The 16,341-nt window shown below is 31.6% G+C and overlaps 1 protein-coding gene and 1 pseudogene across 16 annotated transcripts in view; one reads left to right on the top strand and one right to left on the bottom strand.

Moving 5' to 3' along the window:
- Positions 1-16,341, top strand: part of PICALM (phosphatidylinositol binding clathrin assembly protein) — an 89,865-nt gene that overhangs the window by 30,406 nt on the left and 43,118 nt on the right. For all 16 annotated transcript variants that reach the window (XM_006926682.3, XM_006926679.3, XM_006926686.3 and 13 more), the window contains exons 3-8: positions 201-276; positions 3,801-3,903; positions 9,380-9,473; positions 11,515-11,626; positions 13,177-13,283; positions 15,330-15,371. In XM_006926682.3, coding sequence (XP_006926744.1) covers positions 201-276; positions 3,801-3,903; positions 9,380-9,473; positions 11,515-11,626; positions 13,177-13,283; positions 15,330-15,371 — 534 coding nt within the window. The remainder of the gene's footprint in view (positions 1-200; positions 277-3,800; positions 3,904-9,379; positions 9,474-11,514; positions 11,627-13,176; positions 13,284-15,329; positions 15,372-16,341) is intronic.
- Positions 3,465-3,583, bottom strand: LOC112474985 (annotated as a pseudogene).

The following is a 16,341-nucleotide window of genomic DNA, read 5'->3' as shown; positions in this document are numbered from 1 at the left end:
GGCATTAGGTTTTAATAAATTCTCATAAGCTAGTGAAAAATACATTTTTAGGTTTGGTAACTAGTAAAGCGGACCGAGGATGAGAAATTTAAACTAGATAAGCTTAACGGAATGTGTTAACCACAACATTTCCCACTAATTCTGAAATTAGTTTGTTAGATGATGGTACCTTAATTTGACATAATTATTTTTTTTTCCAGCGTTTTATTCAGTATTTGGCTTCAAGAAACACGTTGTTTAACTTGAGCAATTTTTTGGATAAAAGTGGATTACAAGGTAAAGACAATTTATTCATTATAGAAAATCAAGAGTGACCCCGTATGATGATTATAGCAGAATTGAACCGTGTCTTTTAGAACATATGCTGTGGAAAGGAATCTCATATTTTCGTGACAGTTGTAGGGAAGAAAAAACTCTTCTAACATGATGATTGGGATCCACTTTCTACTTGACACCCAAAGCTCTTTGAAAAACAGTGTAAGGGTAGTAGTAGTTTGAGGGCCTGGATTCTGGAACTGGACTGCCTGAGTTTGAATCCCATCTCTGCCACTAACCAGCTGCATGAAGTTGAGCAAGTTACTTCATCTCTGCATCTGTAAAATCAGGAATAACGATAGCATCTACTCTACAGGGTTGTCATGAGGCTTAATCTAGTTAATAAATGTAAAGTGCTTAAAACAATGCCTGGCATACAGGAAACTCTATGTAAGTATCTGCTTTCATTGTTGTTGTTGTTGTTATTATTTTATGCTTTGTTCCAAGAAGTGTAGTTGGGAATATTATACATTTTAGTAGCAAAGGTAAGTAGTTTTTTATTTTAGATGAATTGCTTATTGATACACTTGCTTTTTTTGTCTTATTTTACTTTCAGTTTAGTAACTTGAAATTACTGTAATCTGGCATTGTAGCCCTCCATGCACATTCTGTCTTAATGAGAACTGTTGTACTTAGTTCCAGAACTAGGTTGTTAGCATTATAAAATGTCATCTCTAGGAAGAGCCTCATAAAGGACATACCAGATGACTTGGGAATATTCAACAGTAAGGCTCCATTTGGGAAATGTCTTTAGAGAAGGTAAGATTTGTGCTGAGCTTTGAAAGATGGACGAGGATGTAAGTTGACTTAAACAGAGGTATACAGATATACACAGATATGAAGGAATATGGGGTATTTAGGATTTATAGAGCAAATGAGTGTGAATAGAATGTATGGATGATGTGCTGGAGAACATATAATGACAGATAGCCCCCAAGAAGCTGCTTGGGGCCAAAATCAGGCACAGATGAATTTGATAGAGTTGGGATTTTATAATGCAATGAGAAACCATCAAAGTTTTTTGACTTGAGACATGAGGGGAGAGAAAATGTGTGTTAAAAAGAAAGCATCATAGCTTAGTGCAGGTTGAATTAGAGTGGATAAAGTCTTGAAGACATTGAGACTGTTCTGGTCATCATTCTGTCATCTAGTGGAGAGTTAATGAGAGCCTGAATTGTGGTTCTTATGGAGATAAGTGGAATTTAGTGAACAGCTATGTTTGGGGTAAGGACTGTCCAGTTCAATATTTGTTTACTTTTGGCGGATAAAAGTATTAATTAGGGTGAATCAAATACCCTATTTTCCAGAGATTTTGGAAGAATAGTAATCTATACATAGGATCAGTTGTTTTAAGATTGTTTTTACTTTAATGGGATATAAAGCGTTCTAAGTAGGTAAGGAAAAAAAAACTAAGCAGTGAAATCCTTTTTCAAATTGTGGTTCTAGATATATGACAGATGAAACTGGAACTGCTCTGTTTTCAGGGACTTGGGAGAAACTGCCTGTTCATCTGTTTATTTCTGCTTCTCTTCTTATTCAGTTCATTTGAACTAAGGGTCTGTGGAAAACAATATGCAAACCACTGTTCTCTATAGTAGAGTATATACATATGTCCAAGTGAGTTTTTGGTTCTTTATTAGCTACTCATTTTCCACTTTCTTAAGATAGAAGTTCAGCACATTTAGTGGTAAGGTTTTAAGATTTTCATTTCTTTTATGTAGAGAACAGTTTTTAGGCCTTTTATTTAAAGTTCACATTCTAAAGTGATAAAGATAGGACTGAAACAATAATTAAAAGCATATAATTCAATGGTATTTTTGAAAAGTAATTTTGTTTGCTTATGTCTTGTTCGGTGGAGTCTGCTGTATTTTATTAAATATGTACTGGGTGTATATAAATATAAATAAGCTGCTGGTCTAGATACTGTGCACACTGAATAGCTATGAGTTGTAGTAAAGTAAGAATAATGTGGGAGCATAAAGAGTTCAGGGAAAATTTCAGAGATTGAGCCTTGAAGGATGAGGTATTTCTCTCATCAGAGAAGATGGAGTAGAGTCAATTAGAGGGAGCAGTGTGAACTAAAGAGCTGAGGAATGTGAATCTGTACCACCTTATTGAATATATCAGTAGCTATGAGAATATATGGGGGCAATGATTTTTTTTTTTCTGTTTTGTTCATTGATTTTTCTCTAGTGGCACTTAGTAGGCCCTGACGAAATATATGCTGAATAAATGAATTGGTGATTATGTTAAATCCAGTCACTTTACATTTTCTTTTTAGATCGTTGTGGTGTTCTCTTTTTGAAGTAACAGAAATCATTAAGTAAAGTTAAATTTGTTAGATGAAGATAAGCCAGAATAAAATTGACCTGGCTTTTCAATGAGGAGCAAAACCTTATAGACTTCCTTGAGCCAGGCAGTAACTAAAATAAAAGTTTTTTTCCTTTTATAATGTTGATTAGATTTTATGTTACTAACATTTACAGATCTCATGACTTTTTTTTTATGGTGACATTGGTTAACAAAATCCAGTAAGTTTCACATGTTCAATTTAACAATGAGGCAGCATATATATTGCATTGTGTGTTCAACTCCCACAGTTAGATTTCTTTCTGTCACCACCAATTTGACCCATTTTACCCTGTTTCCTCATCAGATATCATGATGAAACAAAATCTTAGAATTATTTAGATATTTACTTAGAAAGTTTTATTGAAAACATATTGTTTTATTGTTATGCCTTAAACTTGTATATTGCCATTTCATTGTACTATGCAGTAATTTTCTGTACTTTTTATAAGGTTGATACACATAATTGCAGTTGTTCTAAATAATATACAACTAAAAATTTCTTAAATGTGAAAATTATAAAATTGCTTAATGATTTTTGAGTTGGGGTTGTTCCATGGGATGTTAAATTTGAGTTATCATCAAGTAGTGTAAGAGAACATGTTTTTTTAATTCCTGGCGAACAGAAGACAGAAATGTTGATCAGAAGTCAAAAAAATATATATATATATATATATTATTGTCATGAAATTCTCAGGAAGGTTTTTCTTTTTTGTTGTTGTCGTCGTTGTTTTTTTAATAGGCGAGGCAACCCTTGGTTGACCTCACAGATTGCAAGGACCTTATTTTTTTATTTTTTACACCTACAGCACCTGCTCTTCCTAAGTGGTCTCCCATCCAAGTACTAACCAGACCCAACCCTACTTAGCTTCCGAGATGAGACGGGATCAGGCTTTTTCAGGCTGGCGTGGCTGTAGACTCAGAAAGATTTTTCAAAGCCACATATGACGTACCCGACTTAAAAAATGTGAAGTCTTATAGATATTAGAATATATTATTCATTAGTCACTTAATTTACATCACTAAATTGAATTGGGATATCAAGACATTATGGCCATTGGATGAAATGAGTTGGTTTTCTAAGCAAATTGGGATTTTAATAATTTATGAAAACTTTTAATATTTTTTTCTTACAGGATATGATATGTCTACATTTATTAGGCGGTATAGTAGATATCTAAATGAAAAAGCAGTTTCATACAGACAAGTTGCATTTGATTTCACAAAAGTGAAAAGAGGGTGAGTTAAACTTTTTTTTTCTTGCTATATAGTGGATTTGAATATTTTAAAATATAAACCATATAAATTATTAGATTATGAATTATCTGGAATTTCAGGCCAGTTTTAAAAGACTGAACTTCAATTTTCTTTGAAGAAGTACATCAGATACTTTTTGCACTAGGTTTTTTAAAGCTCTTTTTAATTTTATTACAGCTTTAAGATAGAGTTCACACAACATAAAATTCACCCTTTTAACGTATAAAATGGTTTTTAGGACATTTACAGAGTTATGTAACATCACTACTATCAAATCTTACAACTTTTCATCACTCCAGAAAGAATCCCCAAACTCGTTAACAGTTACTTTCCATTTTCCTCATCTTCTAAACCCTGGCAACCGCAAATCTATTTTCTGTCTCTATGGGTATACCTATTCTGGATATTTCATATAAATGGAATCAAATAATATGTAGCCTATTGTGTCTTGCTTTTTTCGCTTAGCATAATGTATTCAAGTTGTAATATCCTTATTGTAGCATGTATTAATATTTTATTTATTTTTATGGCTGAATAATATTCTCTTGTGTGGATTATACTATATTTTGTTTATCAGCTGATGGACATTTGAGTGATTTCTGCTGTTCGGCTCTTAGGAGTAGTGCTGCTTTGAGCATTAGTGTACACGTTTTGTGTGGATTCTTTTCAGTTCTCAGGGGTGGGTACCTGGGAGTGGAATTGCTGGGTCATATGGTAACTCTCTTGTTTAGCTTCTTAAGGAACTACCAAACCATTTTTGGCATCATGTCTAAGGAAACGTTGCTTAATCTAAGGTCATAAAAATTTACTCCTAAATTTTTTCTAAGAGTTTTGTAGTTTTAGCTCTTAACATTTAGGTTTTGAATTAATTTTTGTATATGGTGTGGGGTCTCGGTCCAGATTCATTCTTTTGTATGTGGATATCCGGTTATCCCAGCACCATTTGTTTCAAAGTCTTATTTCCTGATTGAATGGTCTTGGCATCCTTGTTGAAAATTAATTGATCATAAATGTAAAGATTTATTTCTATTCTCAATTCTGTTCTGTTGGTATTGATTACTGTTGCTTTGTAGTAAGTTTTGAAATTTAGAATGTGAGTTTTCCAGCTCTATTATTTTTTTAAGACTGTTTTGGCTATTTTGGGTCCCTTGCATGTATTTCCATATGAATTTTAGGATCATCTTATCAATTTCTTCAGAAAAGGCAGCTAAGATTTTGAGGGATTGCATTAAATCTGTAGATCATTTTGGGAGAGTATTGCACTCTTAACACATTATTTCTAGTCCTTATACATGGGATGTCTTTCTGTTTTTCATTTTTACTTTCAGTGCTGTTTTGTATTTAAAGTTCTTTTTAACAATGGCTTCAGAAGATGAATTTGTTTTTTGCTGTGCCCGAAATAATAGTCTCCTTGGCACATGAACTAATCACACAAAAATGATGTAATCAGTGCTTTTATACCTGATAGCACCTGGTATATGGATTTTTCTTAGGATATATGATGAGACTTCAGGAAAAAGTCACTAAAGACATTCTAAAGGGGCACTGATGACCCTTGTGGCTGTGAAATCCTGCCCTGAGGGAAATCTGGCTTCTGCAGAAATATTCTGGTGAATGCCTTTCTAAGTTTCCCTGCTGCTCAAAGATCCCAAAGATGTAAGCAATTAATATTTCTTTAAATTGTTCTCTTTAAATGTTAAATCTCTAAAATGAAATGGACAATATAATATAAATGTAGACATAGCCTCTTAGTTATTCAAGAGATTTTAAAGATGAACTTAAATGTTCCATGTACACTCTTCCAAATTAATCAGGAGGTGATTAGCTTGGAATTTACCAAAATTAAATTTCACAGATTTTGTTACATATATTTAGGTACTTTAGAAGATTATAGTTGAGGAGTTCATATTTAGAAGTCTGATTCTTAACCCCAATATCCTGTCAAATAAACCGTTTTCCAGTTGAGCTTATATTATACTTCACTGTTGAATATATTCAGTAAAACTGACCTTCAGGATATTTTTAGATTTCAGATTAATAGAATTCAAAAATGGAAACCTTTTTATTTACTTTTTATTTATTTTATAATAGTTTAAGGTATACAATACAGAGGTTAGCCATTAATTTATGAAATAATCCCCCAGATTACTGTAGTACTTATCTGGCACTATACATGGCCATTACAGTAATATTGACTATATTTCTATTTTTTCTAATCTGAAGGGTTAGTTTTGAGGTTGAGGAGAGTTGCTGCATTTCTGTATTTAATAGAGCAAATTTTCATTATTTGGATGAGAACAGCCTTTGATTATGCACAATATAATTAGTATTGATTTAAAAGAAATTACTCTCATTTAATGCTAAGGAAAAAGAAAGTAAATCAAAGCTTTGAGGAGCCATAATTGAGTGGAACCAAGAAAAAGCACGAAATTGACATTATAGAAACACAGATATATATATCTATGTGTATGTGTATCAAATTGTATAAATAAAAAATATATAGGATGTAAGGTTTAAGTTGAAGGCATGACAGCAATTAAAATTTATTATATCATGGCAAAAATCTCAGTTGACGATTTCAGTTTTAGAGAGAACTTGCGTAGCAAATAGTAAAATATTATTTATTAGGGTAATAATTTTTTATGCTTACAAAAGTAATAAACTTTTTAAAAGTTCAGGCAGCTTGTAGGAAATGTTAACATTTTAGTGTATCTAATCTTTTTTCTATGTGTAAATAGAAATGAATGTATGGAGGTACATAGAAAATTACATAAATTTTTATTTAATACTATATTACATTAATATGGTACAATATTTAATAGTATATAGTTATTCACAAATACAGTGGACAGTTTGGTGATAGGCAGAGGGGAAGGGGATTTGGAGGGCTGGGAGAATGGGGCGAAGGGTTAAAGAAGTACAAATTAGTAGTTGATGGATGGTCGTGGGGAGCGTGGCATAGGGAATGTAGTTAACATTAATACGTTGGCTAAGTGGAGGGTCAGGGGAGGGAGGGAGCAATAGGGATTGTTTTATGAACTATGTAGATGTCTAACCAATGTACTGTATACTTGAAACTAATTAAAATAAATAATTTTTAAAAAGATAAATAGTATATAATTATCTAATATAGTCAAATTAATATTATATAATATTTAATATTTAGACATTATTTTAAGACTGCTTTCCTCCCCTACTATATATTTTAGACATTTTCAATGTCTGTACACATAGATCTATCTACTTTTGAATGGCTATAGAATTATATTCTAGATGTATATTTAACTTATTTTTTATCTTATGAAGGAATGCATTGACTATCCTTTTGCGTATGATTGCATTCTTAAGTGAAGTTTCTTGTAGAATAAATTCTTAGAATTGATAAGTCAAGGATATACATACACATTTAACATTTTAATGGAAAACACCAAATTGTTCTTTATAAAAGTTGTACCACATTATTGACTTAAATACAGTAATAAATACCTCTTTTACTGTATTCTTCCATTCTCATGAAATTGTATCTTATTAGGTGTTCATTTCATACTGGTTGCAATAAATGGTGATGTTGAGCCTCTTTTGCCCACTTCTTTGTTGGGTTTTTAAATTCTTTTCTGATGTGTTGAATAGTGTTAAGAGCTCACAGGCTGTTTAGTCAGGTCAATCTGGATTTGAATTCTAGCTTCACTCCAGTTAGATGAGGGACTTTAATAAAGATATTTCAGTCAGCTTTCTGGCTTTTTAAAAATAACTTTGTTTTGAAGTAATTTCACTTCCAGAAATACCGTAAGAATAATATAGATAACTCCTTTAGAATTTACTCAGATTTACCAGTTTTTAACATTTTGTCACATTTGCCTAGTTATTCTTTGTATATGTGTGTGTGTACTTTTTTCCTGAACCATTTGAGAGGGGATTACATAACTAATGCTTTCTTATAGTTTATACCCTTAACACTTCTGTGCATATTTCTTAAAACTAGGATCTTTTATTACATGTCCATCAGCTTACTAACTTTTTTTACATTTGTGGCACACAAACTGATACTGTTTGTACAGGACAGTGGGTTAAATGGAAGACTACTTGAGGCCGGAGGATTAGGGAAGAATGCGTTGGCACATATACAGCCCATTTGTACCATAGTAGTATGCTGTGGCACAGTTAGGAAGCCATGAATAGCACTTATCTATTAAGATTGTTGTGAAAATTAAATGAAATGTATGTAATACTTAGCACATGGGAAACACAAATAAGCTTTGTGTGTTAGGAAAATAAATTATCGTGGGTTACAAATATTTTTGCCTGTTTTTTAAACATTATTAAAAGTTTAAAATATTTTGTGATCAAAATTATTATCTTTATTTTTATGGTTTTTGTCCTTTAAGCAAAGTCAGAGTGGGCTTTTCTACACCAGAATGATTAATTACCTATTAATGATTTCGTTGGATATATTTATGGATTCAGTATTTTATATTTAAATTTTTGATTCATTAGGAATATATCTTGGTATAAAAGTAGTGAGGTGGAGACAACAACAACTATAATTTGTAATAAAGATATAGACCATTCAAAAATCAAAATTAATTATTACCCAGTTAAATTACTTTTTACTTATACCCTTGAACAACATGGGTTTGAACTGTGCAGGTCCACTTATATGTGAGTTTTTTGTTTTGTGTTTTTTTTTTCCAGTAAATATGCAGTTGGCCTTTCTATATCCTTGGTTTTGAATCCAAGGAATCTTTTTATTGAAAACATTTCTCTTAAGTATCATTTATTTTAATGACCAGATTAGAATGACTTGGTAAAATTGTCCTTTATTTTATAATAAAATAATTTTAGTTATTAGGATTGTTGTGAGAATTAAATGAAATGTTTACAAGCCATCGCTATTTGAGTAATGAATAAAATACCTTAAATAAAGCAATGCTCACCAAGACTTGAGGTCAACTGCTGGCTCCATCAAGTCCTAACTGTTTAGTGATGTTAGTTAGGCAAATGTTTTTTTTAACATGTAATTTAAAAAAAAAAAAATCTGTAAAATTTCCCTTTACACCGGAGTGATTTGAGGATCAGATGATTCCCTCATCTGAAAAGTATACTATAAACCTGGCAGTATAATGTAAGCTTTGATTTTTGTGTGTCATGTTTTATATCTTTTCTTTCTTTTGTCCTGTCCGTCCGTCCGTCCATCCGTCCTTCCGTCCGTCCTTCCGTCCTTCCTTCCTTCCTTCCTTCCTTCTTCCCACCTCATTTTAAATGAGCATTTTGATGTTAGACATAAAATTTCCTCTTTTTTTTTTTTTATATGATATGCTTGAGGTTTCAGGTTCAATAATGGCTTAAAAATATGTGATGTTTCATAGCAACTTGTTCTCTGTTTATATAGAGATCCAAGTGGCAGTTCAAAATGTAGATTTAATAACAACCTCAATTGTTTCTTTTAAAAATAAAACAGGGCTGATGGAGTTATGAGGACAATGAACACAGAAAAACTTCTAAAAACTGTACCAATTATTCAGAATCAAATGGATGCCCTTCTTGATTTTAATGTAAGTTGATTGCACAAATGCTTTTGTACTTTAACATGTTAAAAATTATATTCTTATAATTGATCAGATTTTATTTTCAGGTTTTCGTAGACTCTTGAACTATATGCTGTCCTTTCAGTATCCAGGGAGGCTTGGTTCCAGGACCCCCAGCAGATAAAATTCATGGATGCTCAGTCCTTATATAAAATGGCATATATGTAATATTTGCATACAACTTATGCACATCTCCCATATTCTTTAAATCATCTCTAGATTACTTATAATACCTAACATAATGAAGATATTATGTAGATAGTTTTTATAGTATATTGTTTAGGGAATAATGACATGAAAAAATAGTCTATACGTGTTCATTCAGTACAGACGCAACTGTTTTTGGCCTAACTGTAGTATATGTCAGCAACAATATATTTTCCATCTTTGGTTGTTTGAGTCCTTGGATGCAGAACCGGTGGATATGGAGACTATGCAAGCCAAAAAATGTGATGGGAAGGTGAAGGAATTGATCTGAAAAATCTACTTTCTTTCCATAATGATTTTTAGATTTTAAAAATGTCTGAAGATTTTCTGTAGGAATAGCCAACTTAATATTTCTATAGCAGTGGTCCCCAAACTTTTTGGCAACAGGAACTTGTGCTTCTATAAGAATCTAATGCCTGATGATCTGAGGTAGAGCTGAGGCAGTGAATCAACTAGCACTGGAGAGTGGCTGCAAATACAGATGAAACTTTTGCTGGCTCACCAGCTGCTCACCTCCTGTTGTATGGCTTGGTTCCTAACAGGCCACAGAGCAGTACTGGTCCACGGCCTTAGGACGGGGACCTCTGTTCTGTAGGGTTAATGTCTAAAAAAGAATTTGGTGGTTAAAAGGACATAAACATTTAGATTTTTAAAATATTGCCAATTTATATTCCGGAGAGATTGAGCCAGTCGCTCCTCAGCAGGTAACCTGTTTTCTTTATCCTTATGAGCACTGAATAATACCTTGGTTTTGATTATTTTGATATCTTCTGGTGTAGTGCTCAAGAATGGATATTGCAGTAATTTAATTTGATTATTTTATCTTAATTTATCTGGTAAGTGAAATTGAGGTTCTTTTCACATGTTATTTGTATTTTTTATTTTTATGAATTGTCTGTCATTTGCTTTATTATTAGGATTCTTTCTTTATGATGGAAATCAGCCCTCTTAGTATTCTGCAGATATTTACCAATTTTTTGTTGACTATTCATCTTTCTACTTAGGCTTTTCTATTCCTAGCAACAAGTTCATTTTCATGTACTAGATATTTGTGTTATCTATAAAAGTTAATTAGACTTATCCTTTTGATTCATTCCTTGAGATAAAACTAAAGTTATTTCTAGTATTCTTGATAGACAAATAAGTGCAATTTTTTGTTATAGCATAATTCAATAATAAAAGTAATTATTGATCATTCCTGTGTGGGGTACTACACTAGACTCTGTACGCTCAGTGTACCATTTAATTCTTCCAGTAACCAATTGAGGTAAAAATATTATCATCCTAATTGAAAGTGAGTTTGTTTGTAATATTGAGAAAAGGTATATGTAGTTTTAAAAAACTTATCTTCTAGTTGTGCCTTGGCGGTTATAATAGCCATTTAATACTTTTTTATTTAAAAATATTCAGCAACTCTTTCATGACTCAAACTGAACTCCCACTTAGAACTGGGCTTTATTTTACAATTAGAAGTATTTAATGTTGAAATGAAGTTGTAACTAAAAGACTTTTGAGATATAGCCTAGGAATTTCAAGAGTTAAGGGTACTTTTGTTCTCAATGATTTACTTCAAAACTAAATTGAATGTCATAGATCATAGGATGTTTGTTTGATTCAGTCTTTAACATAAATCGGAACTCGAAATTTTTACTCTATTTGGCTGTAACTGATTGTAAATAATAAATGTTTTTTCTCTAATACACCTAAATATTCAAATTCACTGTATTTTAATTTGAAGAAAGTCACTGTCATTTAAAACATAAGATTAGCTAATTTTTTTTTTTTTCTGATTTTTCCTCAGGTTAATAGTAATGAACTTACAAATGGGGTAATAAATGCTGCCTTCATGCTTTTGTTCAAAGATGCCATTAGACTGTTTGCAGCATACAATGAAGGAATTATTAACCTGTTGGGTAAATATTGTTGTAGCTTAATGACATTCTGTTTCTAGTATTGTATGGATTAATAGTATTGTCTGAGTTGTTACTTAAAGCTACCTAAAAATTTATTGAGCTATATTCATTTTTTGTAACAATTTATTTGGAGAAAAGAATTTTATACCAGTTACACATACTAGGTGATTAAATACGTATATTTATAACTAGAACATTTAACTAGATGAACTTTATTTTTTAGAGATATATGTGTTTTCGTCTATCAGTTTTACAATTTTTAAAAACAGAAAAATCTCTTAAAATTTAAGTTGAAATTTTTCTGTTCCAGAAAAATCTTATTTCTTCATAATTTACTCCAGAATGAACTTTAACTGTAAAATTGATATTTTTCCTAAACTTAATTTAAAAGTTGATAATTATTTTCAGTGCATTAAACATTTATTTTTAAGGCTGAGGCATTTTAAGAATATCTTGTGCTTTATTTTTGAGACATTTTAGGAATGTGTGATACTTTGAGTGTTGGTTGACCCTCAACACAGGTTTGAATTACATGGGTCCATTTATATGCATATGATTTTTCAATAAATACAGTAAATATTTTCCTTATGATTTTCTTACAACATTTTCTTTTCTTTAGCTTACTTTATTGCAAGAATACACTGTATAATAAATATAACATACAGAATATGTGTTAATTATGTTTCACTATGGCTTCCGGTTGACAGTAGGCATAGTATTTAAGTTTTGAGAGAGTTAAAAGTTATATACAGATTTTTGATTGTGCACAGGACCCGTAAGCCCCATGTTGTTCAAGGGTCAGCTCTATATGGAATGCAGTTAATTTTGCCTAGAAATGCTCACTTTTTTCAGTAGGATCTGTATGGAGTAGACGAGTAACAGTTTGCAATGAGTGCCAAAGTGCAAGTGTCATATATCAATTATGTTTACTCCAATGTGCTCGTTCTACACCTACTTCTTTTTATTTCTTTTAGAATTTCTTTTAATTTGTTTTTCTTTGTTTTTTTTTTTTTTCGAGAATGCTTTAATCCTTGGAGATACGGAAATTGGGCTTATTTTTTTTACAATTGAAAAATGGAGAGTTTTCTACAAAAATTTGGAAGGCATAGTCTTCCAGTCTATGCTTATTATAAATGAAGCTCTTTACTGCTGTTTATATATTAAGTTTAAATGAGCTTTCCAAGCCATCTTTGTTAATATATCATTAGTAAGAATATTTGGAAATATAAGTTAGTGCTGTTTTACATTGAGTAAAGGGTAATATGTATTAACATTCAAATACATATTTAGGGAATTGTGAGGAAAGGAATATTGTAGAACAATCTGATAATATAAGTAAAGTCAAGTAGTTTTTCTGCTTTTAATATGATGGTATCTCTATTTTACTTTGCTTTAAATATCTAAGCTAATTTAACACTGATATTTTTCCTGTAGGGTGAGTGTGTTCTCTGAGACACCTATATGAGTCTTTGGAGCTGTTACTTAATTATTTTCTTTTTCGAGTTATATTTTGATGTGAATAAAAGTATTTTTGCATCTACTTTTGGCAGAAAAATATTTTGATATGAAAAAGAACCAGTGCAAAGAAGGTCTTGACATCTATAAGAAGTTCCTGACCAGGATGACAAGAATCTCAGAGTTTCTCAAAGTTGCAGAGGTAAACTATCTTTAAGTGACTATGTCTCTTAACCTGCTGTTTTGTCTTTAAGTGTGGATATTAAAGAAATCAGTCATTATCTAAATGAAATATCGTAAATATAGTGGGATATATAGTCAATCATGTCAATAAGCTGTATTGAATTCTGTTATGGCATGAATATTTTATAGTATTAAATAAAATATATCCTGTATATTTAATTCACTATTAAATATTGAAAGGTAATTTATTTTTAAATCTTTCTGTATAAAATTAGATAGGTGGCCCACGATGGTTTGGAATTAGCCATGTATATTAGAAGATTTATTCTGTTTAGTATGGCAGAGAGTATTCAATGTTAATGGTAGTCTCTTTCCTCCATTGCGACTTGCAGCTGGAGGCATGTTATTCAGAATGTTTTGTTTCCCCACAGAAGTGAATTTAGTGTATTGTTTATCATTGATTACAAAAACCATGAGTATAGGTTATAGGATAATCTAATTTTGCAAATCTGTTTAAGAAATAATTTTCTGAAATTGTCACATAAGGCATTTGTGTTAATGCTTGCAGGTATTATCTTGCTCACACAGAGATGTAGGTCTTAAAGTATTTTTGTTTTCTCTTTACTCATCACCACCAGAGATGTCTTGCTAGGATAATTCTGGAAGATGACTAGGCTATAATTGATCAGTTATATCAAAGTAGTTAATCTGGAGCTAGCAAGTTGGTCATTCTAGCTCTATTACTATAGTGATATTTTATTCTGTGGCAGATGAATAGAACAGGATGATGAGACCTTTGAAGAAAATAGCTTTGATTTGTTAATCAGCTATTTTCTAAAGCCTACTGCAATTGAATTTAAAGTATCTCTCGAGGCAAATCAATGTTGTTGTTTTTTTTTCCATTTCTTTAAGTCAGTCACATATTAAAACCAGAAGAAAATAGGATTTATGCTATGATTCCAGTAACTTCTTTAAATAAGTTTTAATTTGTTGACTTTTCCCTTTGGCCTCTTATGTTATTTGTATATGATAGTTATAGTTTCTGACTTAAATTTTAAGCCCTTGTTTACCTCCAGATCTGCTGATCTTACTCTGAGATGCAATAGACCATCTAATTGCATGTGATCTGAGAAATAGGAAGACTCTCTGCCCTAAAATATCCTTTCATGAAGCTGTCTTAGGGATTGCAGTTTCATTATGAGATAGGTCTTAGTTATTGGAGTAAAGGCATGAATAATCTTTTCAAATGTGTTTGAAGAGAACATATAATTAGTAAGATCTCAGTTTGAATTATTTTATCAAATTTTCTACTGATATCGTTCTGGGACTGGCTTTTGAAAGATTGAGAAACGGAAGATGGAATGATTAGAAAATGAAACATAGCCACAGGGAGGGAAAACAGTTTTTTAACATGGATACTAGATTAGTAAGTAGGAATGGTTTTTATCTTTTATGCTGGAAATTGTCTTGTGCCTGATGATCATGAAAGTATATTTGAGATTGCTTTGTGGAGACAGTTTATATTTTGATTAGATGTCACTTTGCATTTGTATAAAACCTGGCCTACTTGAGTGAACATAGGTTTTAAAAATTGTTATCTCATGGCGATTGCCTGGGAAAGCATACTTTATGGAGAAAGGCAAAGTGATTGTCATTGGGTTTGTTCTTTAACTTCTTTTTATGCCTCAGGGAATTCGTTCATTAGTGGGCAGCCTTTCTCATCCTTGCCATAGTGGTTTTTTTCATATGACAACTAGAAGTGATGGATTTTTTAGATTGTGACATGGCATAGGTGCTTAGAAGATATGGAGATGGTAACTTGATAGTCTTGTTAAATTTTCAACTCTAGTTCCCCTCCTGTTACAACTTTTAGAGCTATCAAATAACATCTAAGCTCTTGGAAACATTGAATGACATCTTTGGAGATTATTCTTCTGATTTTTAAAGAAGTTGATCTAAACTGTTATTCACAGTACTAGTTAAAAATGTCATTTTCTAATTTTTATTTATAAAACATCTTTATTATAATTTTATCTATTAAATACAATGCTGCTTCTTCTTACAGCAAGTTGGAATTGACAGAGGTGATATACCAGACCTTTCACAGGTAAGTGTATTGTTATAGTGTCAACACTGTCTGCTATGTATTGCTAGGTGTGAAGGGCACAAGATGAATAATATATGTAGCCCCAGCTATTAAGATCAGTGTAATTTTTCTTGACAGATTTTTAACATTTTGATGTATTACTGACGATTGTTCTAACATTATGATCATGTAGAATGATCTGTTCACCTCTTGTAATGGTAGAGCTAGCCACTGCTGTACTGTTACTTCAGTTTATTCCTTTTACTCTTTTCCATCATCATCATTTAAAAAAAAAGAACTGAACTTAGAGAATGGTATTTTAAAAACAACATTTGTACTATATTATTAGTAGAGAATTATTTTACACAGGACTTATTTTTCATTTTTTAAACCTTCTGTTTTGACTATTTGGCTCAGGTAGGAGTATTAAATAGGGATAAATCTCAAAACATGATATTAGAATAAACAAGCAGGCTTTGTTTATCTCTTTGAGTCCTGGCTATACCACTAGCAAGCCCTGTGATTTGGGGAAGATACTCTCTATGATTCAGTTTTATCATCTGTAAAATGGATAAATTACAGTATTTACCTCATAATGTAGTTGTGGCAATTAACTGAGTTACTACCTAAAAGACACAGTATTAAGCACTTAATATTGGCTATTATATTGTTTTTATCATCCTCTTCTTCAAAAAAAAATCTCGGAAAGAAACTTGAAACCCGCATGTTTTTTCTGGCTTTTCCTGTTTTTTTGTTTACTGAGTATTAAGAATGAAAGTACCTGGCATAAACTATCCTTATAACACTTACATTGCTTCTCTCCTTAATAGTTGACATCTCTTACCTTATTTTAAATTGTTCAGGGACATCTTTTAAATAATAGTTTTTATTGTGTTTCTCTGTACTCACTTGTTCTGATTCATCCCTTTTATCTCCATACCAGGAGTGTGCCATAGATCTGGTTGTGGGTTATATGTAAGTGAAACACTCT

Source organism: Pteropus alecto, unplaced genomic scaffold, assembly GCF_000325575.1.
Source record: "Pteropus alecto unplaced genomic scaffold, ASM32557v1 scaffold7, whole genome shotgun sequence".
NCBI lineage: Eukaryota > Metazoa > Chordata > Mammalia > Chiroptera > Pteropodidae > Pteropus > Pteropus alecto.
Note: the sequence above shows the minus strand (reverse complement) of the source record. Positions and strands in the feature narration are given on the sequence as shown.